This window comes from Nannospalax galili, unplaced genomic scaffold, assembly GCF_000622305.1.
Source record: "Nannospalax galili isolate Female #2095 unplaced genomic scaffold, S.galili_v1.0 scaffold192, whole genome shotgun sequence".
NCBI classification, from domain to species: domain Eukaryota; kingdom Metazoa; phylum Chordata; class Mammalia; order Rodentia; family Spalacidae; genus Nannospalax; species Nannospalax galili.
The window spans coordinates 433,451-457,401 of record NW_008331810.1 but is presented as its reverse complement, the minus strand read 5'-3'; the positions used below and the strand labels follow the sequence as shown (position 1 = coordinate 457,401).

At 45.6% G+C, this 23,951-nt stretch overlaps 1 protein-coding gene across 4 annotated transcripts in view; it reads left to right on the top strand.

Moving 5' to 3' along the window:
- Positions 1-15,626, top strand: part of Erg (ETS transcription factor ERG) — a 202,476-nt gene extending 186,850 nt beyond the window's left edge. For 3 of the 4 annotated variants that reach the window (XM_029560529.1, XM_017796557.2, XM_008826910.3), the window contains 4 exons: positions 557-625; positions 1,257-1,313; positions 1,984-2,031; positions 11,403-15,626. In XM_029560529.1, coding sequence (XP_029416389.1) covers positions 557-625; positions 1,257-1,313; positions 1,984-2,031; positions 11,403-11,923 — 695 coding nt within the window. In that variant the 3' untranslated portion in view covers positions 11,924-15,626. The remainder of the gene's footprint in view (positions 1-556; positions 626-1,256; positions 1,314-1,983; positions 2,032-11,402) is intronic. The other variant, XM_008826907.1, reaches the window with a different exon arrangement.
- The last annotated feature ends 8,325 nt before the right edge of the window (positions 15,627-23,951 follow it).

Genomic DNA, 23,951 nt, shown 5'->3' with positions numbered 1-23,951 from the left:
CTTGCCATGTGAGCATGAGGACCCAAGTTTGACTCTCCAGCACCCACATAAAGATTTGGGCTGGATGGCATGTGCCTATCCAGGGTAGCCAAATCCATGGGCCCCAGATGAGGCTCAGTGAGAGAATCTGTTTCAATAAACAAGGCAAATGGTGCCTAAGGACAGCACTCAAGGTTGACCTCTCTAACTAGCCTTCACATGCACATGCACCTGCATACACGTATGTACACACAAATACCCAGTGCATGTGCACATACACAGAGAGAGACAGAGACAGAGAGAGATAGACACACAGAGACAGAGGGTGACAGAGACAGCAAGCTTTGGAATAATCAACTAGATGAAGGAGAGAATTTTCAATCAAGAAAATATACAAATATATAACATGTACACAGTCTAATTTATAGAGGAAACCCAAACCTAGTGGAATCTAGAATTAAATTTTTTTGGATTACTGCTTTTTTATACAATGTTTATTTTAAGAAACACAAAACAAAAAACATCTGTTATCAAAATGACATTATTAGTTTTTTAGTCCATTTATTTGTCTTTACAGATTTACCTTATGAGCCTCCCAGGAGATCAGCCTGGACCGGCCACGGCCACCCCACTCCTCAGTCCAAAGGTACAGGCTTGGTCCCTAGTCCCCTATAGACAGTGATGACTGTAGCCAGGAAAAATTAGAATTTCTGTGGTTGCTCTATGGCCTTTTCAACATGCAAAGGGTATCTCGTTGGAATGAAAACAGGTGACCTTTGAACTCAGTTTCTTTCTGTTTGGGGTCTATCTACTTCTGTAACAAAAAGAAATAAATGAGACCTATTTTCTCATGGATGAGCGTAGTTTTCACGGGATTTTGAGCCCTGATTTAGCAACTGCTGATTTATCTCCTTCATTCTAGCTGATCTTTGCTTTCCTTTCTTTCCTGGCAGTTTTCCTGTGTCTATTTATTTTGCACCATAATTCACTGAGTTTTGTTTTGTAAGCCATCTCAAGTTCTTTTTATTATGTTTGGAAGCAGTGCATATAATAGATTGTTAAAATAATGAAAAACATTCCTGTTTGTTATAATATTTATGTCATTTCATTAGAAGGGAGAATTTCTCCTTACAAGATGCTTCTTGTTGTAAGAGTAAGATTATCATGCTGATAATTTGCTGATGGAATCATTATTAAATAAACACTACTAAAGACTTACAGCCCAGTCTAAGATAGAGCTAATTTGCTAATTTTCTTTGTCATTTTTGGATTTTCAGCTGCTCAGCCATCTCCTTCCACAGTGCCCAAGACTGAAGACCAGCGTCCTCAGTTAGGTATGTTTCACAGATCACCCTGGGAGCCTAAGAGAGGTTGAGGTCAACAGGGCATTTCTAAAGTGTGTCCCCTTTAAAAGGAACTTAGCATTGTTTTTCTACTTCAGAACTGTTCTGTATGTAAAATGAAGTCCAAACAAATTTGTTGTTCAGCTGGGAGGACTTGAGATTCCCTTAAGATGTTTCCGGAGCCTGTGCAGTGATTGTAGAGGAAACATTCTCCTTGCATGGGAGCTGTGGCTTTCGGATCTATGAATTCTGTTGCTCCAACTTTCCATAGTGTCTATACCAACACCATTGTCAACATGTCAAGTCCAAGATGGGATGGAAGGTTAACACTGAACATCATGGCCCTCGTGGGGCTGGGGTCAACCGTGGACTTAACTCACATTTGCTCCATTAATATCCTAGGTTACTGTGAGCTGTGGGTCAGGTGTTGGGAATCTGGGCATCCAAGCTGTTCCACCAACTAGAATGCTTCCAGCAAGAAACTCCCAAGACACTGTGTGACCTCTTACCTCACACAGGAGATCCAGGCAGGGATTCTGGGGTGGGGAGTGTTTTTACCTTTCCACCATGTAAGCACAAGTCTGTCAACCCGAATTTCATCGTGTGAAATTTATTTCCCAGCCATTATCTCCGAAATTTACTTCTTTTCTCTCTGCCGTAGATCCTTATCAGATTTTGGGACCCACGAGTAGCCGCCTCGCTAATCCAGGTGAGACACTACCCATCAGCCTGTCCTCACAGTGACTTACCAGTCAGTGGTGATTTTAAAAGATGAACTTGTACTGGTGAGGAATTCCCCCAGCTGAGCAAACTTCACTTTCTGGTCTCAGTGGACTATTTGCCTTGGTTGAAAAAAAAAAAGGATCACATTATAAATTAAGGCTTTAGCCTCAGCAAAGAAGACTATACCCAAATTGAAGCTGTACTAGTTCTTAGGGAGGTTGCAGCAAAGTACCCACACGTGTTGTCAGCTCTGGGGGCTGAAGTCTGAGGCTGGTGTTACAGGGCAGCCCTGTGGGCTGAGAGGAAGGGATCGACTCTGGGCCTCTCTCTGAGTCTTCTGGATGACCAGCCTCTTCCTGCGTCTCTTCTCAGTGCCCTTCCTCTCTATGCGTATACATCCAGAGTTTACCTTGTATGTGTGTGTATGTGTATCCATGTGTCCATGGGTATATGTGTGAGTGTGGGTACACATGCATGTGGAGAACAGAGATCAGCTATCAGACACCAGAGTTTGAGTGCTGTCTATATCCCCCCACCTCCTCCTCCATCCTCCGTCCTCCATCTTAGCCTTCGTCCTCCTCCTCCTCTGCATCCTCCTGCTCTTCTCCCTCCTCCTCCTCTTCCTCCTCCCCTTCACCCTCCTCCTCCTCTTCCTCTTCTCCCTCCTCTTCCTCCTCCTCTTCTCCCTCCTCTTCCTCCTCCTCTTCACCCTCTTCCTCCTCCTTTCTCTTCTTCATCCTCCTCTTCCTCTTCCATCCTCCAGCAAGCCCCAGGGATCTGTCTCTGCCTCACAAGTTCTAGAATTAAGCATGTGCCACCATGCTTAACTTTTTGTTTTGTGGGTTCTGAGGATTGGACTCGGGTACTTGTGTCTGCATAGCAAGCACTTTATTGACTGAGCTATCTCGCCAGTTCCAGACTTGCCCCACCTTTTGTATTAAGCCACCAGTCATACTGGAGTACAGTCCACCTCGGTGACTGCAGTTTAACTTGTCTGTAAAGACATTGTCTCTAAAACAGATCATCTTCTGAACAACCAGGGTTTCATATTTCAACAAATAATTTTAGGGGACACAACTCAGCCTATCACCAAGCAGCTCATATGATTGGTTTTTAAAGGGGAGAAGCTTAGTGACAGCCATCAGATTTCAAATAACAGTCATCAGTGAGGATGTGTCTCTGAACTGAGATGCCAGTAGAAATCAGTCTTCATTGGCTCTCATGTCCCAAGCACCTGGCTGTGGACCATCACCTTTCCTCATATCTCAGTGCCAATCAGCTTGTTCTGTTTGTCTGTATTCAGATCAGAGCCAGCTGTGCTGGCACCGACTCCAGGGGTCGAAGCCATCTGCTCCATATTCTCAACTATAAGTTCGATGCCAAGATGCCACAGCCGTGCTTCAAGCACAGGCTGGAATGTCTATTTCTCCAACATTAAGCCAAACGGGGGTTGGGAAACACAAAAACTCAGATGCCGTCATCGGTACACACACACACCCCCACAGGAGAATCCATGTTCTGAGAACGTGAAATACCATTGCTATTGAACAACCGAGTCTTTGCCATGCGATTTTGATTAATGTTGATTAATTCAGTAAATATGTTCCACACAGCTCTGCAAGCGGAGGAGGCTGCTTTCTTTATGGTCTTCGCCCAGAGCACAAACAGGTGTCCAGTACTTCTTTATTGAGTCATGCATCTCTGGGATGACAAGACACAGGTCTTGGCCTTGGGGAGCTGTCAACCTAGTAGGAGGGACACAGGTAGACGCAGTGCTGTCCAGTCCATGGGGCCACAGCCTCTTGTCCCATATATGATGTCCAACTGGTAGCCAGGTCTCCCAAGCAGACCTTGTGCTCTGTTCACCTTCCATTTGTAGCTGCCTCATAGCCATTCTAATAGAAATAATGTCTGGGAAGCTGGGGAGGTGGCTTCAGGGAGCAAAGTGCTTGCTGCTCAAGCATGAAAACCTAAGTTCGAATCCCCAGAAGCCATATAAAATCCTGGTGTGGTATCATACACGTCTATAATCTCATTTCTCCTTTGTTGAGATGGGAGGAAGATGCAGGTGAATCCCAGAAGCTTGGGAGGGACACCTGAGGTTGCTCTCTCTGACCTCCACGTGTGCACCTCAGATGTGTGCACCTGCAGTCAGACTCACTAGTGTGTGCATACACACACAGACTAAAACATAATAACTAGTGGCACTGGAGAGATGACTCCATGGTTAAGATCACTGATTCCTCTTGCAGAAGACCCAGGACCCACCTGGTGTCTAACAACTGTCTGTGGCTCCAGTTCCAAGGAATCCGATGCCCTCTTCTGACCTCTGCTGGCATTGCATGATGCAGGTGCACTTACATACATGCAGGCAACATACTCAGATACATAAAATAAAAACGATAAAATATTAAAATATGTAATATAATGACTATGTTTTAAGCTGATTAAATCAGTCCTACTTTAGGAAGGCTGATCTGGCAACACAGTTGGGGACAGATTAGAAGGGGACAAATCTGGAAGCCTCAGCTCTGGGAACTTTGATACAGTCACAGTGAAGGGAAATCTGAAGGCTCCCACCCCACGTGCGCCCCCTCATAGGAAGCCTTTCCGCCCGCAGCCACGCCCCCTCCGCATAGGAGGCCCTGGGCATTTGTTAGTTCCATCTGCTAGAAGGGGAGTCAGAGGCTCCGAGATGTCACGGAAATGCCCCACTCACACAGCCAAACAGAAAGGATGCCCAGTCTGAAACGAGAGTGTCTCTGAAGTCCAGGTTTGTTTCTTGTCTCAAACTGCTACCATCTAAACAGGAGGGGAGGAGGTCTGGGGAAATGGGGACCACGAGGAAGGGAAGCATTTCCATTTAGTTGTATAACTATTAAGGTACAGAGGGTGAGTCTGACATCAGAAAGGAAGGGTGGAGGAGGAGGGAGAGGAGGAGGACGGGGAAGGGGCAAGTTATACTAGCCTTTACACTCACACCCAAGGCCTTAATGAAATGCGCTTTGACCCCTTGTTGTCTCAGTACAAAGGAACTTCCCATCTTGTTTGGAGAGTAGAGCCCAAGGGAGTCATTTGCCCCTAGGCCAAGTACTTGCTCCCAAAGGGGCCCTGCTCCTCCCTGTGCCCTGCCACCTGGTGTGCTCCCTGCAGGAAAAGGGATACCAAATCAGAGCTAGGAGATGGACGAGTACCCAGACCTGGGATGCTCTAATGTCCTAGAGCATCGCACGTGCACATCTTGTATCGCTGAGACTATTCCTGCTGAACCTAGGACAATAGCAGTCTCCAACCGTTGATTAGCAGCCAGGAGACTCCATGATAAAGATGCCCTTTAGTTTAACATAAGGAGGTTTTCCAGCCATGCATCCTCCGGCCTTGGGCTAGTCGATTCACACAGACTTTGACACTGGAATGTCTTCCATCCTTCTTTTAGGGAGAAGGCTTCTTGTTTGAGTCTCTTTTTCTATTATCTGATAAATAGATCCTTCCTCACTCAAAACTGGTTGCTTCCAGCTATTTGGAAGGCTGAGGCAAAAGGATCAAAAGTTCAAGGCCAACCTGGGCCACATAGTGAAACAATGGCTCAAAATAAAAAGTTGAAAGAAGGCTGGGGATGTACCGTGTGGTTCAGTTGTAGAGTACTTGCCTATCGTGTCTGAGGCCCTGGGTTCGATCCTCAGTACTCCCCTCCCCCAACCCAAATCAAAATTAATTTAATTTAAAAATTAAAAACAGTGTCTTCAGGGGCTAGAGAGATGGTTCAGTGGTTAAGAGTACTGGCTATTCTTGCAGAGGACCCAGGTTAAGTTCCCAGCATTCACATGGTGGCTAACAACTGTCTGTAACTCCAGTTTCAGGGAATCTGACACACTCTTCTGAACTCCTCGGGCATTGCATGACATGGGTACACCTACATGCATGCAGGCAATACATTCATACACATAAAAATAATACTAGATAAAACAGTGGCTTCACACAGAATGAACTTTTCCCAATAATTTTCAATGGAAAGATTTTGTCATGCAGCATGTATATTTTTATAATGATCTTTCTGTTTTTATTAGTGTGTGTGTGTGTGTGTGTGTGTGTGTGTGTGGATATGTAAGCATATGCCATGTGTGTACATGTCCTTAGAGGCCAAAAGAGGGCCTTTGGATCCCTGGAGTTAGAATTACAGTTACTGGAACTTGAGTTACAGATGGATGGGAGCTGGGAGCTAAACTGGGATCCTCTGCAAGACCAATGCATGTTCTTAACCATGGAGCCATCTCTCCAGCCCCTTGTCATACAATGTGAACACACAAGATGATGTCAGTTTATTGGCATCCCAACATCTCCATCCCAAACATTCACTTTGGACAGGGCTTCTCCTGCTGAGAAAGGTGTACCCTCATAATCTCATTTCATGAATCGGTGATGAGCCAGAGGGTCCCTTTATAAATGATCAGAATGGCTGAGCATTGAGCAGTTCCTCTAAGGAATTGAAATTTCCTTTCCATGGAAGAATGTCCTTGGGTTCTGTCCAGTGCCTGAACAAGAGGTGGGGCGGGGGGGGGATCTCTAACAAGTGATGGGAGTGCTTGACAGTTGCTAAGGATGAGCTGAGGCAGGGACAGTTCTGACGTTAGTCAGTACGTCTGCCACCATGTTTCTGCTCCTTAATTGTGCCATGTCTGAGCTTTGCTGGGCCCCAGCAGAGACTTCCCTCGGGTGTCCTGCAGAGGGACGTGGATTGGGTTGGGCTTGTCCACATCTCACGAGGCCCTACAGAAAGTGGTCCCAAATCACAACTGCCTTGGTGTTTGCCAGTCCTCTGGTCACTTTATTTCCAAGCTTGATTCTCACCCACTTACCCTGAAGGGCTCTCCAGGACATCTGGTCTACTAAGCCTAGGGCTGCTGAGTTACCACAGCTCTTGGCCTTCCCTGGTGAGCTGTTTAGATTTCTGTCCTTGATAAATCTTGACTTTGTTGCTACCTCTCCCTTTCTATTTTGACCATGTTGAGATACTCCCCTCCCAGAATGGAGTCAGTCTTTCTCTCTCTCTCTCTCTCTCTCTCTCTCTCTTTCTCTTTGTTTTTGGCATTTTTGACTAGGTTTTTAAAGCTATACCAACTTGAACCTGTAGCTAGGCCGGTGACCTTTGAATTTTAGTTTTGTGTTGATTTTGCCCAATCCTTTATTTTTTATAAGTTAATTACCCTTGGATAGAACTACTTCCTCCTTCCTGACACTGTGTGTCATTATGACAGGTAGAAAATACACATGGAGGATTTTCCCAAAGAAAGGTGATTCATGGGGCAGGATGACTGTGCTGCCGAAGGAAGTCTTTTTTAACATTTGTATTTATTATTTTATGTATATGAGTGTTTTGCTTTGCATGTATGTATATAGACCATGTGTATGCAGTGCACACAGGGGCCAGAAGAAGGTGTCAGATCCCCTGGAACTGGAGCTACAGATAGTTGTTAGCCACCATATGGGTACTGGGAATTGAACCCAGGTCCTCTGCAAGAACAGCAAGTATTCTTAATTGCTGAGCCATCTCTCCAGCCCCAAGAAGTCTTAACTATTTTTTCTTTTTCCATTTTCATGTGTGTGTGATGCACATGCGTATGTATGTTTGCATGCATGCATTAGTGTGCACACACATGTGGGTGTGTATGCATGTGGAAGTCGAAGGTTGATATGGGGAACCACCCTCCTTGATGGCTCTTGTCTTTTAGTCATTGAAACAGGGTCTCTCACTCAAGCCCATAGCTGCCCAGCACACCTTGTCTACTAGCCATCTTGCTCTGGGCATCTCCTGTTTCAGCCTTCCAAAGCTGGAATTATAGCAGGGCAGCCATGCCTACCCAGCATTTATGTGGGTTCTGGGGTTCTGATTTCTAGTCCTCACCCCTGTGTGGCAGCAGTTGTCCACCAAGGCATCTCCTCAGCCTGAAGTCTTATCTTTCAAGAGCATCTCTCATTTTTTATTGGTTTGGCCAGTAAGTGACCCAAGCCACATTTAGGCTTCTGTAAATCGTAATTGTATTTTTTGTTAGGATCCTGATCTATATTCTAAAATATGCCTTATTACCCAGTGAGTGTTACAGTTTGGTTGATAATACAAGAAGAAACTGCTTTTGAATTTTGTGACCATTTTACCATCAGTTATGATTTCTCAGCACACCATACCCCACACTGTGCATCCTTGAGAACCTCTGCACAGTGAGAAAATGTGTGGTCTCCATGGACAGGGCACTGAAGCCTCTGATGAATGTTAAACTGAATTTAGGGGCTAGAGACATGGCTCAGTTGTTAAGAGCACTGGCTGTTCTTACAGAGGACCACCTGGTTTTGTTCCCAGCACCCACATGGCAGCTCACAACCATCTGTAACTCCAGTTCCCGGGGATCCTACACCCTCTTCTGGCCTCTGTGGGGCATTGCACACATGTGGTGCACTTACATGCGTGCAGGCAAATACTCATACATGTAAAGTAAAAATATTAAAAAATATTAAAAAATGAAATTGAACAATTTAGGAATTGATAGATGGATACTTTTGCAATATTTATCTAAGAAGCCATCCATTCATTTTTATGTTTCTAGCTTATTTTTCAGGTTTGAAAATTAATGAGTTTTGCTTATAGATCTCTTAGTTCTATGGAGGCTTGACATGCCCCCAGGTCTGAGCCCTGTGTCTTCTTAGCTAATGAATAAAATAAAACAGCCCGGAGAGAAATGAGCTCATCTGCCCTCCAAGCTTTGAGCATCGGGCCATGCACACGGGGTTTCGTTTCCTAGCTCTTCAGAAGTGAAGGAGATGGGGGGTGGTCCGCCCCTGCTTCCCTTCTACGCTTGTAAGAGACGTGGGTGAGGGGGATACATTCCTAACAGGCATGCCAACATTTGAACAGATACCAAGTGCTATTTTAGCTCTTTAGTCAAGCCTGTGTATTTGTACAAAATCTGTAGTGCTGCTCTCCACAGAAGGAAGTTGACACCAAATATTTGTTTTCAAACAACTGTACATGTTTATATTGAGGCATATGTTAGACTGTTACATCCAAAATTCCCAGGTCATCTATGGATTTTTTTCCCAGTTTTAATCCTTTGGTAACAATATATATACTAAAACCATATGGTTCTCTCATTCCATTCTTTATATTTCTTAATGCATATTAATGAAATGTCATAGGCAACAAGACTTGATTGAGAACAGTTTGTATGTATAGTCCTGGAAAAGCAAAGGCTTCCATTCCAATGAGCTACAAGCTGTTAATACATTTCAAATGTGTTACTTGACTGAAAACAATCCTTTTCCAGAATGTATTTGAAAGAGGCTGACCTTTCTCACGATGCCATTGTATGGTGGGTCCATGGACATCTATTTCCATGTAACCCACATGGAAATGTGAATTGGATTGAGGAGAGCTGGTAGGAAGGATTCAGAGAGAGAAAATTTGCAATTGAATTTTATATTATATCAGTTCCCTGAATGAGTGCCAGTTAAAGTTGATCACTTGGTCACATCTATTCCTATTACTTATTATATCGTAAAAGGTAATCTTTCTGTTAATGAGTCCAATGCAGTGCTTCCCTGCAATCTAGGAAGAAAGACCTGCCTCCCAACTCACTTTTTAAAAAATATTTTATTTATTGTTCTTATTTTATATCATTGCATTGCCTGCATGTGTGTAAGTCCACCTACGTCCTGAAATACCCTAGGGGATCAGAAGGGGCGTTGGATCCCCTGGAACTGGTGTTATGGATGGTTGTTAGCTGCCATGTGGGTGCTGGGAATTGATCCCAGGTCCTCTGCAAAGCAGCTAGTGCTCTTAACTGCTGAGCCATTTCTCCAACCACCCCCAACTCACTTTTAAGCTTTTTATAATATGTGCCACATAATTTCGTTTCACTTAGTACCTGACATAACCATTCAGAATCTCATTCATCCAAGGTCACGTGTCCTTCTCAACCTCCGCTGTGTCCAGTGGGTGGTGTACTGCTTTAATGTGTTGATTCTCAAGCACACTGACATCCATTCATTATCTTTAGGGTAGAATACCAAGCTGAGGTTGCCAAGGAGATGCCCCATCAGACCCAAGAGTACATTTGCTAGGATTAATTAAAAGTCATTAGTCCAGATTATGTCCATTTAATGAAAGTCATTGCTACACAGGTCACCAAAAGAGCCTGTCTTGAAAAACCAAGGTGGACAGCCCCCTGAGTTTTCCTCTTGCTTTCACATATATGCACACACCTACACACGTAGCCAGCCCGATGTACATGCTGGGTCATACATACATACAAATATAAGTGAGTAGCAAGCAGGGTGGAGATGATTCTGACCCCAACACCGCACCATGTGAGCTCTTTCTGACTGAACCCCTTTCCTTTTGCTTCCCAAGACCATGATCCAGGGCTCTGTTCTCCTTCCAGAGCAGCACCTGGCACCGCAGGTACCATGAGACAACACATGGAATTCTGTCATGGTGTGTTTGGCCAGGACTGGAAATGGCAATCTGGTTTGAAACAGAGCCAACTTTTTTTTTTCTAACTTTCCTCATTTTGAGTGGGTTAATTCTGTCTGTGCTAGGAAAAGTTTTGACAGAATTACTTTCTGAGTGGCAGCCAAGTGTTGTTAGAAATAATGGTGTTTACTTCCTTTTCTATTTGTTTTTCCATAAACTTTCAGAGATACATTTCCTAAATCTGACTTATTATTTCACTTGACCCAGACAATATAAATGGTATTAGGTCATTATTGCCGTCCACAGAATGGTCTTTTCGTCCTCACAAAAAAGAAAAAAGCAGTTTTTCCATTCCTCCCAAACCAGGTTGACCTGGTTGCTCTTTGGAGGAAGGAACCAACCTGATCTTTGTCCTCTGTGAGTGAGTTCTCTGCTTTGCATAGAGGCCTCAGGATCTGTGAGGCTGGCCTGGGAGTGGTCAGGAACTGCCAAGCTAGGTCAGTTCCCTAGTGACAGAGGCAGAGCTAAGGACAAGATTACAATCGTTCATTAACCATTTGTTCGGGGGGGGGGCGCAGCACAGGGCAGGAGGAGTGGGAAGGAAGCTTTTGGCTTCCTTGGAGCTAAGCTTTTGTGCTCCTGGTCTCTAAGGACCTGTGGGGTACCAGCAGCTTACAGAGTTGGGGTGTCCCGTAGTTCCCTTTGTCAGTCTGGCTGTCTAGGGCTGTCTAGGGCTGAGTTCCTATCCAGCCAAGGCTTTGCTGTCTGGAGAAGTAGGTGGCCAAGGGACGAAAGTAGCAACAGCCCAGAGGGCAGCAGAGCAGGTCCAGGGAATCCCCCCCCCCCCCCACCCCGTCTGTTCTCACTGACTTTGTGTCTCTCGGCCTCGTTAGGTAGTGGCCAGATCCAGCTGTGGCAGTTTCTGCTGGAGCTCCTGTCAGACAGCTCAAACTCCAACTGCATCACCTGGGAAGGCACCAATGGGGAGTTCAAGATGACAGACCCCGACGAGGTGGCCCGGCGTTGGGGTGAGCGGAAGAGCAAGCCCAACATGAACTACGATAAACTCAGCCGCGCCCTTCGCTACTACTATGACAAAAACATCATGACCAAAGTGCATGGGAAACGTTATGCCTACAAGTTTGACTTCCATGGGATCGCCCAGGCCCTCCAGCCCCACCCTCCAGAGTCATCTTTGTACAAGTACCCCTCTGACCTCCCGTACATGGGCTCCTATCATGCCCATCCTCAGAAGATGAACTTTGTGGCTCCCCATCCTCCAGCCCTCCCTGTCACATCCTCCAGTTTTTTTGCTGCCCCAAACCCATACTGGAATTCACCAACTGGGGGTATCTACCCAAACACTAGGCTCCCAGCCAGCCATATGCCTTCTCACCTGGGCACTTACTACTAGAGACCCAATGGAGGCCTTTCCCATCCGTGTCCAGTCACCTAGCAGTCACCACAGACTCTATCAGAGAACACACATCAGAAGTGCCTCATGAGGAATTGAAAAGCTTGACCATGGCTGGGGAAGGAAGCCAGGAAGAGACCCAAAGACTCACAGGGGTGGGGATCACCAAAGTTTTAGTACACAAATACAGGAGGCTCCAAATGTAATGGACATGGACTTATAACCTGTGGTCCACCCTTGTCAAAGGCATTGTAGGTAGAAGCATAAAATTCTGAGGACAACTACCAAAGGATGTGGCCTTAAGTAGTGTATAAACTGTAGAGTGTGGGACCCTGTCATATAAATCAAGACTCAATGAAAGCAATAGAGAGAACAGTCTCGGCCTAGCATACCATTTGTAATGTCATTTGAAGGAAGACTACCTGTATTTAAAAATAGAAACATATCAAAACCAATCAAGAAGACAAGAGAGATGGTGGCCCCTCCGCAGACCAAATTGGTTGTGGGTCTCCTTGGCCTGTGTTTACTGTTTTGGTTGAAATCAGATTCATTCCATTTGATAGAGAGCTACACGCTCTGTCAAACTGTGAAGACAACCCGAAGTTTCATGTTTTCAGTATTACAGGAACTATGAGCCACAAGGTGGACTGGGGAAGTGTACCGAGAGTAAGTGATTGTAGAAAGAGGACTGGAAGGGGAGGAAGAAGAGGTGGAGGAGGAGGATGGGAGGGAGGAGGAAGAAGAGGTAGAAGAGGAAGAAGAAGAGATGGAGGAAGAGAAGGAAAGAGGAGGAGGAAGAGGAGCTAAGGGTTAGAAAGAAGCCGTTCGGCCTGTAAAGCCTGAATTTAGGACACCATGGGACCAAAGAGCATGAGTCAGAGACTTGAGATTCAGTGCTGTCAGTGTTATGCCAAACTCCGTGTTATGAGAACACACACAACTTAATGGAGGACTGGGGGAAGCAGAATTCAGAACCAGGAATATACATCTCTTTCTTTGTGAAAAGAAAAACGTAACTGGAATCGTCTGATACTTAAAAGAAACATTCAGGACTTGAACATGCGGTGGCGGCTTTGTCCTCTACCAGGGCAGGTGAGGGGTGACCTTCACAGCCACCACAGGCACAGATCACAAAGGCATTGTGGGTAGGTGGCCTCCAGTTTTCCTTTATGAGTCGCGAACGCTGTGCGTTCGTCAGATTGAAGTCTACAAGTCAGTGTTTTTTTTTCTTTTTATATAATAATTATATAACTTATGCATTTATACACTACGAGTTGATCTCAGCCAACCAAAGACACACCACAAAAAGAGACAATCAGTGATACAATGTGGCCTTGAGTTTTAACCCTGTAATGCTTAATGTTTACAATATGAAGTTACTAGTTTAGAATGCAGAATGTATGTAATAAAGAAAGCTTGGCCTCACATGGTGAATCAGAGTCACGGCAGTCTGAATTTGCAGTTCTTTAACTGGCCAATGTTACCTCATAGAAACTTGTGCCAGATCTTATGCGCTATCATTGTATTTTGCTCAGGGACCTTATGCAAGTAAGGCTCATGGAGCTAGGCTGTTGCACATGCAAACTGTGTGGACCTCTCACTAGCCCATTCCTGCATCGTTCGACGGGAAGACCAGAAGTTTACTTTGGTGTCTCTGTATTCCTTCTTCCTATCAGGAAAAGAGGCCCCTACAGCTGAGGTTGTCACTGAGAAATTCCAGTTCCACACTGGTCATCAGCCACCCAGATTATGTCATTATTGGTAAATCAAGCACAGACAGCTGCAGATTCTCACTTCAGAGCCTTGAGGGAGGTTTGGGAAGTGGCTCAGTTCGCACAGCGCTTGCCTTACGACTTGAGGACCTGAGTTTGATGGTTAGACACAGTGTAAAAAGCTAGGTGTGCTAGCTTGCGCTTGTAATCCAGCAACTGCAAAATGAGAAGGGGGCAGAGAGGCTGATCCCTAGAACTCACTGGCCAGCTAGCCATTGACAGACACGATCTCAAAAAGGCAGAAGGTAGTTATCCTCTGACCCCCGAATACACACACACACACACACACCATGAAGCCTCAAGTGATAGCAGGATCTCCCGGCTAGACTGCTGTTCGGATCTTCGCATTCTAGAATCATCTGAGAACTCCGTTTGGGATTCTGGGCCCTAAGGTGACCTTCCCAGCTCTCCCTTGCACACGCTGTGTTTTTCCTGACCCAACATCAGTTTTCTCGGACATCTGTTCTTCATGTCCTGGATGATGCCCACCTTGGCCAAGGCGAAGTGGTAGAGCAGACATGGCGCAGGCCGCCTGTGCAGAGAGAAGCCGGCCGTGGGCCCCTCTTAGCCTGAGTCAGTTTCTAAATTGGCCATGTTGTAGCTGTTTCAGGGCTCAGTTAGCACTTTGTAATCCCTTTGCTATGATTCCACGCACTTGCCAAACCCCTGTACTGTGGAAATTTTGGCAACGGTCTGTGAACTCGGTAGGATATGATTACCAAAGCTTCAGACACCCCTCATTACTGGGATTGAGAGGAGCCCAACCATCAATCATCCTGAAATGGCTTGGGAAAGGCCCACAGAGCTCCTGCATCTCCTCAGGAGAAAACACGAGGAAATCTTCAAAGCTGGTGGCTGCGGGGACCCCAGACAACTCTAAGGGAAACCGGCAGTGATTTTTTTATTTCACAATGCCGAGCAGAGGCACACCTGCATTCTGTGTATTCATGTCCAAATTCACTCAGATAATCACTGAATCACCCCTTTCAAGACTGCATTGTGAGGGAAATAATAAAAACAAGCCATGGTGATTATATTAGATCCTAACAGATGTTTTCAGTTAGATCCCTTGCACCCCAACCCCCCCCCGGGTTATTAGCAAGTCCAGGGACCAGTCTGAGCAACTGGGGTAATTTGAGATAATATGGTAATAGCGAGTTCCCTTGAATAAATAATTCTTAAACTGCCTTGAAATAACAGTACAAGGTTAATGCGTGATTCTGTCCTAATCTCATTCCAAAGCCTTCTCCTGTAATGAGATCCCCTGCTCCCTCCCTACTTTTTGCTTCTCCCCTTCTGACTTGCCCTGATTTAGGATGTGTTCCTTGCCTGAACCTCTCCTGTTGGCATAAGTGTATCTTCTGTCATCTTAAATAGCCTTTGGGAGTTTATATCAAGACCTTATTACCACTGCCCACTGGGTGGAGGCCCTTGCTGCGTTGTGGGGGATCCTAATGGCTTGCTTTGTCAAGATAGGTGTCAGGGCAGGGCTCTGTGCTCCTTCTGAGCACCCCTTTGCATGGGTGGTTGAGGCACGGGTCCCTGGGAGCCAGGCCTCAACCTCAGAAGGTAGGTGCTGTACCCCTGACAGAGGCCTTCAAGCTGGGGAGGTGATGCTAAACGGAAACACAAATGTCTTATAAGTCCGATGACCCTGCATCTGTGGAAAGAGCAAGGTAAAGCTGAAAACCCTGGTTGAGATCAGCGCACTAGAGCATGAGGCCCTGGCTCTGTGTAAAGAGCTACACCACTTGCTCTCACTATCATAGACAGAGACACTTCGATGGGCCACACCGTCCCTACTGTGGTGGACCAAAATCCCTGTGACTATGAGCCCCAGTGAATCCCTCCTTCTTAAAAGTTGCTTCTGTTGGCTGGTGTAAGTCGGTGGTGGAAACCTGCCTAGCATGAACATGGCTCTAGGCTTTACTCTCCGCACCACAAATAAAAATAAAAAGTCAACGTGCTCACTAACAAGTCTCTCATTATTCTGCAAATAGTCATGAGTTGACTGATCAGGTGTAAGAAGCATTGGGAATGTTCTAAGGTATATCAAGTTCTGTGCCAGCCCTCATTAAAAAAAAAATACAAGTTTCAAAAAATCTCATCAAGATCTTTTCTCATCATAAGATAGACTGGATATAGAAATGAGATATTTAAAAAATAATTAGTGCCTCTTATTTATAATCCGTAATACAGGGGTGGTTTTCAAAGTGAGGCCCATAGGTCAGAAGGCTTTCCTGAGCCAGGACCCAGCAGGCAAACAACACGTCCAGGCACTACCCAGATCTCCAGAATAGAAGGTTCTAGGGTGAGGGCCAGCCAGGTTGGTAAACATCACAGGTAACTCTGATGTGCAGTAGTGTTTGAGAACCTCTGGAAAAGTCTTTAGCTGTTTTTAGAACCCATGGAAGTTTGTCTTTTTTTTTATTGCCCCTGAGGCAGAATCTCTTGTAGCCCAGGCTGGCCTCCAACTCATTATATAGCCAAAGATGACCTTGAAATTCTCTGCTTCTATTTCCTGAGTGCTGGGATTACAGATGTGTGTCACCATAGCCATGCCTAGTTATGCAGTGCTGGGGACTCAACCCAGGGCTTCATGCTAGGGCTTGCTAGGTAGGCACTCTACCAACTGAGTGATAGCTCCAGCCATAAGGGGAGGTGTTTCCTCACTTCAAATCTCTGTTCTCCAAGAAGGACTCACCTGATTAGGCCTGACCCACCTAGGGTGGTCACTTTTATTTACTGAATCTATGAAATTCCATTTGCCTTAAATGTGACTTAGTCCTAGGAGTGTTGGCCCATGATCTCAGGGACTGTTCACAGTGTGTGTGTTAGGGAAGGTTCATCTTAGCACCCTAACCCTTCCTGCCCTTCTAGCATTTCCAAACACTGGCCAGGCAAGTCTTCATTTTATCACAAAGTTGTTCACAAACTATTATTCTGTTAGAGCAAACCATTGTATTCATTGATCACAATCTGCTTATTGTAGTCGTTGATTATAATCACCAATTGTAGTCTTTGAGTGTGTTGTACTCTAGACTCATGCAGTAGTATGTTATAGGCGGGATCTTTATGAAAAAAGAAAGGTACTTTTCAGTTTTCATATTTGAATATAATACACCCATAGAAATCAAGGTTTCCTTCTGAGATGACTTCACGGAATAGTTTGGAGATGTTTATAAGCTTGGGAATACTTGGGCAGGACCTCAAAATGTAATTAAAAGATTGGTGCTCATCCAACAGGGAGGTCAGGGTCGAACCACCAGCTTCCGCTCTTCAACTTGCTCTTACTTGACTGTGTGAGCATATAGAAATTGTTCTAGTTATTTTCTATTGCTGTGATAGAAATTGACCAAAACCAACTTGGGGAGGAGGAAAGGCTTTATTTGACTTATACTTCACGGTCCATCAAGGGAAGGCAGGGCAGGAACTCAGGCTGGGAACCTGGAGCACAGACCATGGAGGAACACTGCTTCCCCTGGCTTGCTCACCTACCTTTCTTATACAGCTCAGGACCACCCACAGTGGGCTGGGCCATCACATATCACCCAACAATTAAGAAAGTGTCCCGCAGACATGGCCATGGGCCAATCCAGTAGAGGAGTTTTCTCAGTTGAGGCTCCCTCCACCCAGGTGTGTCAAGTTGACAGTTGGAACTATGCAGCACACCCACTGAGGACAGTCCAGATGTCCCAGGCCTGAGATGACAGTAGGTCACATGGCAAACTCAGGATCCCAAAGAACAGAGTAAAGTAATGGGCTAGATTGGCAGTACCCTGGGGCGCCACCCCTGGCCTGAACACCCAGCAGTGGGGCTGAGAAGCAGCGTGTGGAAGAGGGTGTCAGGGTCTTGGCTATGAGGGCATGGAGGGAGGAAGACAAGCCAGCACCAAAGCACATGGACCAGGCAGGACCGTGAGTTGTCTCTTTACTTCACTTCTTCCAGCTGTTCCCATGAGACAGTTATTTAAAAACTTCCTAACTGAGTGAGCAGTTGGCCCAGATCACCCAAGGCCAAAGGCAGAGCTGAGACTTGATGCAGGCAGCACCACCCAGCTTCAGAACACAGATGTTCCTGCTTCAAGTAACGCGCTTCATATTGACCTAAAAGGCAGTTGGGAAGGTGACAGGTCTGCCCAAACTTAGGTCCCACTTGCCAAAATAGATTGGAAAGGAGACTGAGGCATCAACTGCGGGCTCGAATTCAGAGAGCAGCACAGGCCAACCAGTGGTAGTCTGCGGAGGACCACCTGGAGCAAGTCTTGGGACTGGAATCAAAGTTATTGCCCATTCATTCAGAATGAACTCCACTCCTGACAGCAGTGAGCTACGTGCCTGCCTGAAACAGAAAGGTGACGTCTGGACTGAAGGTGGGCGTGATGATCATGCCACTGGCCCAGCTCAAGGAAGAACCTTTCGACAGTTGAATGGGAAGGACCAGCCTTTGTCTAGGGTTCTCAGATATCAGTAATGTGACTCTGCTAGATTTTTAGCAACACACAAATGATACAGCTATTTAGATGTTTTGTTTTAGTCCTTGGACTCTATCAGCGGATGTCCTATATACACAGGTCCAGAAGGCTGGGGACATGAATGTGGGACAGGAGACTCACTCTGAGCCATTACCACTTAGTTCTTAAGAAAAGAGTCACATGAGGGGTTTAGATATTACAGACTCTGGAATATTCCCAGATGCATGCTGGTGTGCATCTCTGTGCACACTGACCTAATCCCATTCTGCTTATAGATGAAGACCACCTCCGCCTGTTTAGCGATGCAGGGTCCAGGCATACACTGTGGTGGTTGTTGGTCACAGCCTGCTCAGCATTAGACATGGCTCAGCTAAAAGTGTCAGTCTGCCTCAGGGACCCTCCGTCCAACTCTAGACTAACCATTTCCACCTCCGAGTTGGCAGACGAGTTTGGCTGGGAGCCAAGGCTGCCTTTTCATGTAGGCTCAGGAGGCAGAGGGTAAGGAAGAGAATTTGGGTTGAAGGCTGTGTGCCCATTTTGTAAAGCATTTTGATTAGCAGGCCAGGATACTGTAAGCTGGTTGTGTGTGTGTGTGTGTGTGCGTGTGTGTGTTATACCTGCATCCATGTATGTGTGCTGGTGTGTTTGTCTATACAGGGTATGTGTGGAAACCAGAGACTGATATTAGGATGTCTACCTCAATCTCTTCTCCATCTTACTTTTCGGAAACAGAGTCTCTTGTTGAACCTGGATCTTGTCTCTCTCTCTCTCTCTCTTTTTTTTTTCTAGACTGGCTGGCTAGTGTAGTCCCAGATCCACTTGTATCTGTCCCCACAGTTACATGTACTTTCTGCCACACCCAGCATTTTTATATAGATACTGGGAGTTTGAACTCAGGCCCTCATTTTGCACTGCAAGCGTTTTAGCCACTGAGCCATCCCCCAGCCCCAACAACATTTCAAGTAAGTTTTCTTGTTAATTTCCTTCTCCCTTAGCAGGAATAAACCTGGAAAGGTTGGAAGTTGGTGGTGGTGACTCCCTCCCTTACCTATGAAGGACCGGGGAAAGGGAAAAGTGGGGTGTCCGTTTTGTTTCCATGGTCCCAGGCCACAGTCCTATGGTGGGGGTCCTAGGCAATGGTCTCAAGCCATAATCTCAGGCCAAAGTCCCAGACCATGGTACCAGAACATGGTTCCAGGCCGGCATTTTGAATCCACAGCCATCAGAACAGTGAGCTGTGAGCCAGCTGCTGATGGCACTGGGAGACTGGCTTTATCAGGTCCAGTAAGGAACTTTTCAATGGATATCATACCATTTCTTGCTTTTCTTGATGTTAATAGCAGCGGTGGTACATGCCATGCACACTGAGCATTTATATTTCACTCGCACGGCAGCCCTCAGAGATACGCTCATCTGTCTTTTTAATGTGAACTCGAAGCAGCTTTGAGATAACATTATAAATCACTCTAAGTCATAGGAAAACTTTTCAACTTCCAGGAATCAGAATCTCATGGCCTTCCTAAGCCATCGGTTGGATGGCCTTCCCAGGCTGTCAGGCTAAGTACTCTTCTCATATCTTGGAACACTAGGCAGTAGCCTGGCTGGTGGCAGTTATCAACAGGAAGCAAGCACAGCCCTGCCATTTCCCCATCCTGCCCTTCAGTCGTAGCACTGGAGAGGGGCTGGCTGGCGATGCTGGGCACACTCGAGGCCTCTGCTGCAGCATGCAAAGCACGCATGTGTTGAAAGCATGTGACTCAAACAAGTGCCAGCTTCTGGGTTTATGATCTGTGACGGTGAAGAGACTCCTGCACCCAGAGGCCGCTGACCTGGTGTTTTCACCGCTCTATTTCTTGCTGTCAGAGATAGAGAATGGCTCACAGTCAAGTTCTTCCATTCCCACATTCAGCATCAACAAGGAGTCAGGCAGATAGATGCAAATATCCCTCTAATGAGAGATCAGTACTGGGCCACTAATACCTCAGCCCTCTCACTAATGGGGTTGCTCAGCCACAGGGCAGAAAGTGGCTCCCCAAAGATAGAGACCATAGACAACTTCAGGGTAGGTCCTACCTGTGCTGTCATCACAGTCTCCCTCTGTCCTTTCCCTTGCCTCTGGCATAAGTCATCTAAAAAGAGGGTAAAATGGGGCACAGTGGTGCACATCTCTGAAGCAAGTTGCTAGCCTGGGTATTTAGTTTGTTTTCATTGCTGTGCCCACAGCTCAGCTCACGTTCTTTGTAATGTGATAAATTCACATTCTAATTCAGGACCCAATCTGGAGGAATGAGGCCACGGGTAATGGACTTGGTCATCCCTCCCATATCAGTTAACTTAAGATGATATCCCTGCAGACACACCCACAGGCAATCTGATGTAGACAATCTTCACCGAGATTCTCTCCCTGAGCGATTCCAGATTGTGCCAAGTTGACAATTACAACAAATCATCACACCTCCACCCCTTTACAACTTGACACACAAACACATCATTTTCTTAAAATATTTTATTTATTATTTCTATTTTTATGTGTAGGAGTGTATTGTCTGCATGTAAGTAATTGTTGTGAAATGACCACAGAGGTCAGAAGAGAGTGTCAAATTCCACTAGAACTGGAGTTATGGATGGTTGTTAGCTACCATGTGGATGCCAGGAATCAAACCTGGGCCCTCTAGAAAAGCAGCCAATGGTCTTAACTGCTGAGCCATCTCTCCAGCCCCAGACACATAATTTTTAAGCCATAAACTTATATCCCTTGTCACCAAAGTCTCACATTTGTCTCATAATGTAAAATATATTCCAACTTTAAAAGTCCCCCATAGTCTTTAAAAATTCCAATACTTTAAAAGTCCAAAGTCTCTTAACTTTATAAAAAAATCAAGCATATACTTGTAATATATTATGGTACAGAATATTCTTATTCCAAAAGGGAAGAGTCAGGACTTAGGAACAATTAGACCAAAACAAAACTGAAATCCAGCAAGACAGATACCAAACCCTGAAGCTCTTGAGGCCCACAAGCACCAGTCCTCTGAACTCCAGAGGCCTTGGGTGGCCCTACCCTTCCACCCCTGGCACCAGCAGCTCACACATCTTCTCACTTAAGCTTAGGCAGTGCCACTCCATACCTGTAGCTCTCCTTGACGGATGTCCCACAGTCCTGGCATCTCCAATATCCTGGTTTCTCCATTGCAACTGGAGCTTCACCTTCACAGATTCATTCAGTGACCTCTCAGAGCCTCTCCGCAGAGACTCCAGTGCTGCCACGTGGTGCCTGGCCTCAGCTGCTCTCCATGACTCTCTCCATAATGCATTTCTGCCTTTACACCTAGCACCATTTGAACAGTGCTCAGAACATTTCCAAGTCCTGCTGCCACCTCAAGCCCTCTCTGACCACAGCTGTATCAGCTTCTCTGTGCTGACCCTGAGGAAACACTTTGCCAGGCAGTTGCTTTTGAGGACAGGGAACCCATTTAGCTTAGGAGTTCTTCCTTTATACGCGTTCTGGTCCCTACAAGATGGAGCCTTCCAACGGTGAGTTCTTGCCCTCAGAAAACCCCTCACATAAATCTCAGTGCAGCAGAGGAGGTTGTTGATCAACTTAACAATCACAATGGCTTTATCAGCCCATGCTTGAATGCTTACCCACTCTGAGATTTTCTCAGCCAAACAAACTGCCTTCCACATAACCCCACTGAAGCTCTCTCAGGACACAGGCAGAATGCGGCAAGATTCTTGGGCAAAATATCACATGAATGGCCCCATCCCAGTTCCTGATAGAGTCCTTGTTCCCCTCGGAAACCCCGTGAGCAATGACTCCACCTTCGTGTGTCGCTCAGCAGTGCCGTCTTCCTCGCTCCCACAAGGACAGCCAGTTCAGTGCTGTTCCCAGTGTTCAGTGGCTTTTCCAGCTCACTGTGCCAAATGCTCCACATTCCTCCTATAAATCAGTTCCAAGGCTGAAAAGCCACATGGTCAGGTTTATTACAAGGGCCCCATTTCTCTTAGTTTTGTTTTTCCATTGCTATGATAAAATAACTCTGAAAAAAGCAACTTTAGGAGAGAGAAAGGGTTTCTTTGACTCACAATTCCAGGTTGTGATTCATCATTGTGGGGATGTTTAGGCGGGAGCTTGAAGCAGCCAGTTATATCAATAGCCAAGAGCAAAGAGAAATGAATTAATATGAATCTGCTTAGTGCTTAGCTCACTTTCTCTACTCATACAATTCAGAACCCAAGTCCAGAGAATGATGCCACCCACAATAGGCAGGTCTTCCCACCTCAATTAATATAATCAAGACCTCCCTCATCATAGACATGATCCAGACAATTTATCATTGAGACTCTCTTCCACCTAGACGATCTTTCATCAAGACTCTTCCCAGGTGATCTTAGATTGTGTCAAGTTGACAAAACTAACCATCACATTGGGCTACATGAGACCATGTTTCAAAAATAGTTATAAAAATAAAAAGGTAAAGGAGACATATTCTATGAAAGCAGAAGGAGGGATGATTAGGGGCAGGAAGGAGATGGGGGGAGGGCAGTGGAAGATGGGGATGAATTAGACCAAAGTATAATGACACATAGGTATGAAAACACCATAGCAAAACCTATTACTTTGCATGACAACTTACAACATTAATTGAGAGAAAAAGACACAGAGAGAGCCATGAACAACAAAAGAACAAATTAGAATTGGGCAAAGGCCTCCATGCTTTAAACCAACAAAGCCCATCCCATGCTCATGTCTTTCCCACTGCTCATAAGGAGCAAACGTCAACCAAGGACTGTTTCATTCACTTCTCGAATTCTGAGCGCTTTGTAAGATCAGTGATTCAAGCTGACACAGTTGTTCAGCAGCAAAGACAGTACTCGAATCACTCTCTCTGACTCCAGTCCTACAATCATTACCTGAAATCTCACAGCAAACCCCAGGAGAGATACCTCTAATAAGATCCTGTATCTTTCATGAAGTACTACCAATGTCATGTAAATAAGTGATACAGACTCAGACCACATGGAGCTAGGCCACAGCAGAGTGGTTGTAGTCATCTAAGGTCAAGTATGCATGGAAACAGAATCATCAGATCGCTGCCTGGGGACTCCCTTCTTGCCTGACTTTGACTCTTTGTAGCTTGTGAAGCTGCCAGTATTTTCTTTTCTGTGCAGTTCTTCAGCTCAGTTCATACTTTCTGTCCCACTGTCAGGCTCCACAAAGGTAGGTTTTGGAAAGAAAGTTGTTGTGATTATGAAAACAAGATAAATCAATGGGAACAAGAATATTTGTGTCATTTATTCAGTATGGTGGTCAATCTTTATTGTCAATTTCAATGAATTTAGGAGACACAATTCTGGATGTGACTATGAGTGCATTTCCAGAGAGGTTTAGCTGAGTGGAAGGATCCATCCTGAATGTCAGCAGTCCCATCCCACAGGATAGGATTTTGAATTGAATAAAAAGGAGAAAGAGAGCTGAGCACAAGCTTTCATGTCTTTCTACCTCCTGATTGTGGACTCAATGTGACCAGTTCCCTCAAGCTCCTGCTGCCCTGCACCCCCCACAACATTGGACTGTATCCCTTCAAACCAGGAGCCAAAACAATGCCCGCCTTCCTTCCTTCCTTCCTTCCTTCCTTCCTTCCTTCCTTCCTTCCTTGAGCTGCTTTGTTAAGTATTTTGTCACAGCAATAAGAAATGTAATTAACACATTAAAAAGCGTTTATTAGGTATCTTCCAAATCATAGCAGTGAGATGCAGAGAAGTTTTCTCCAAGAGTTC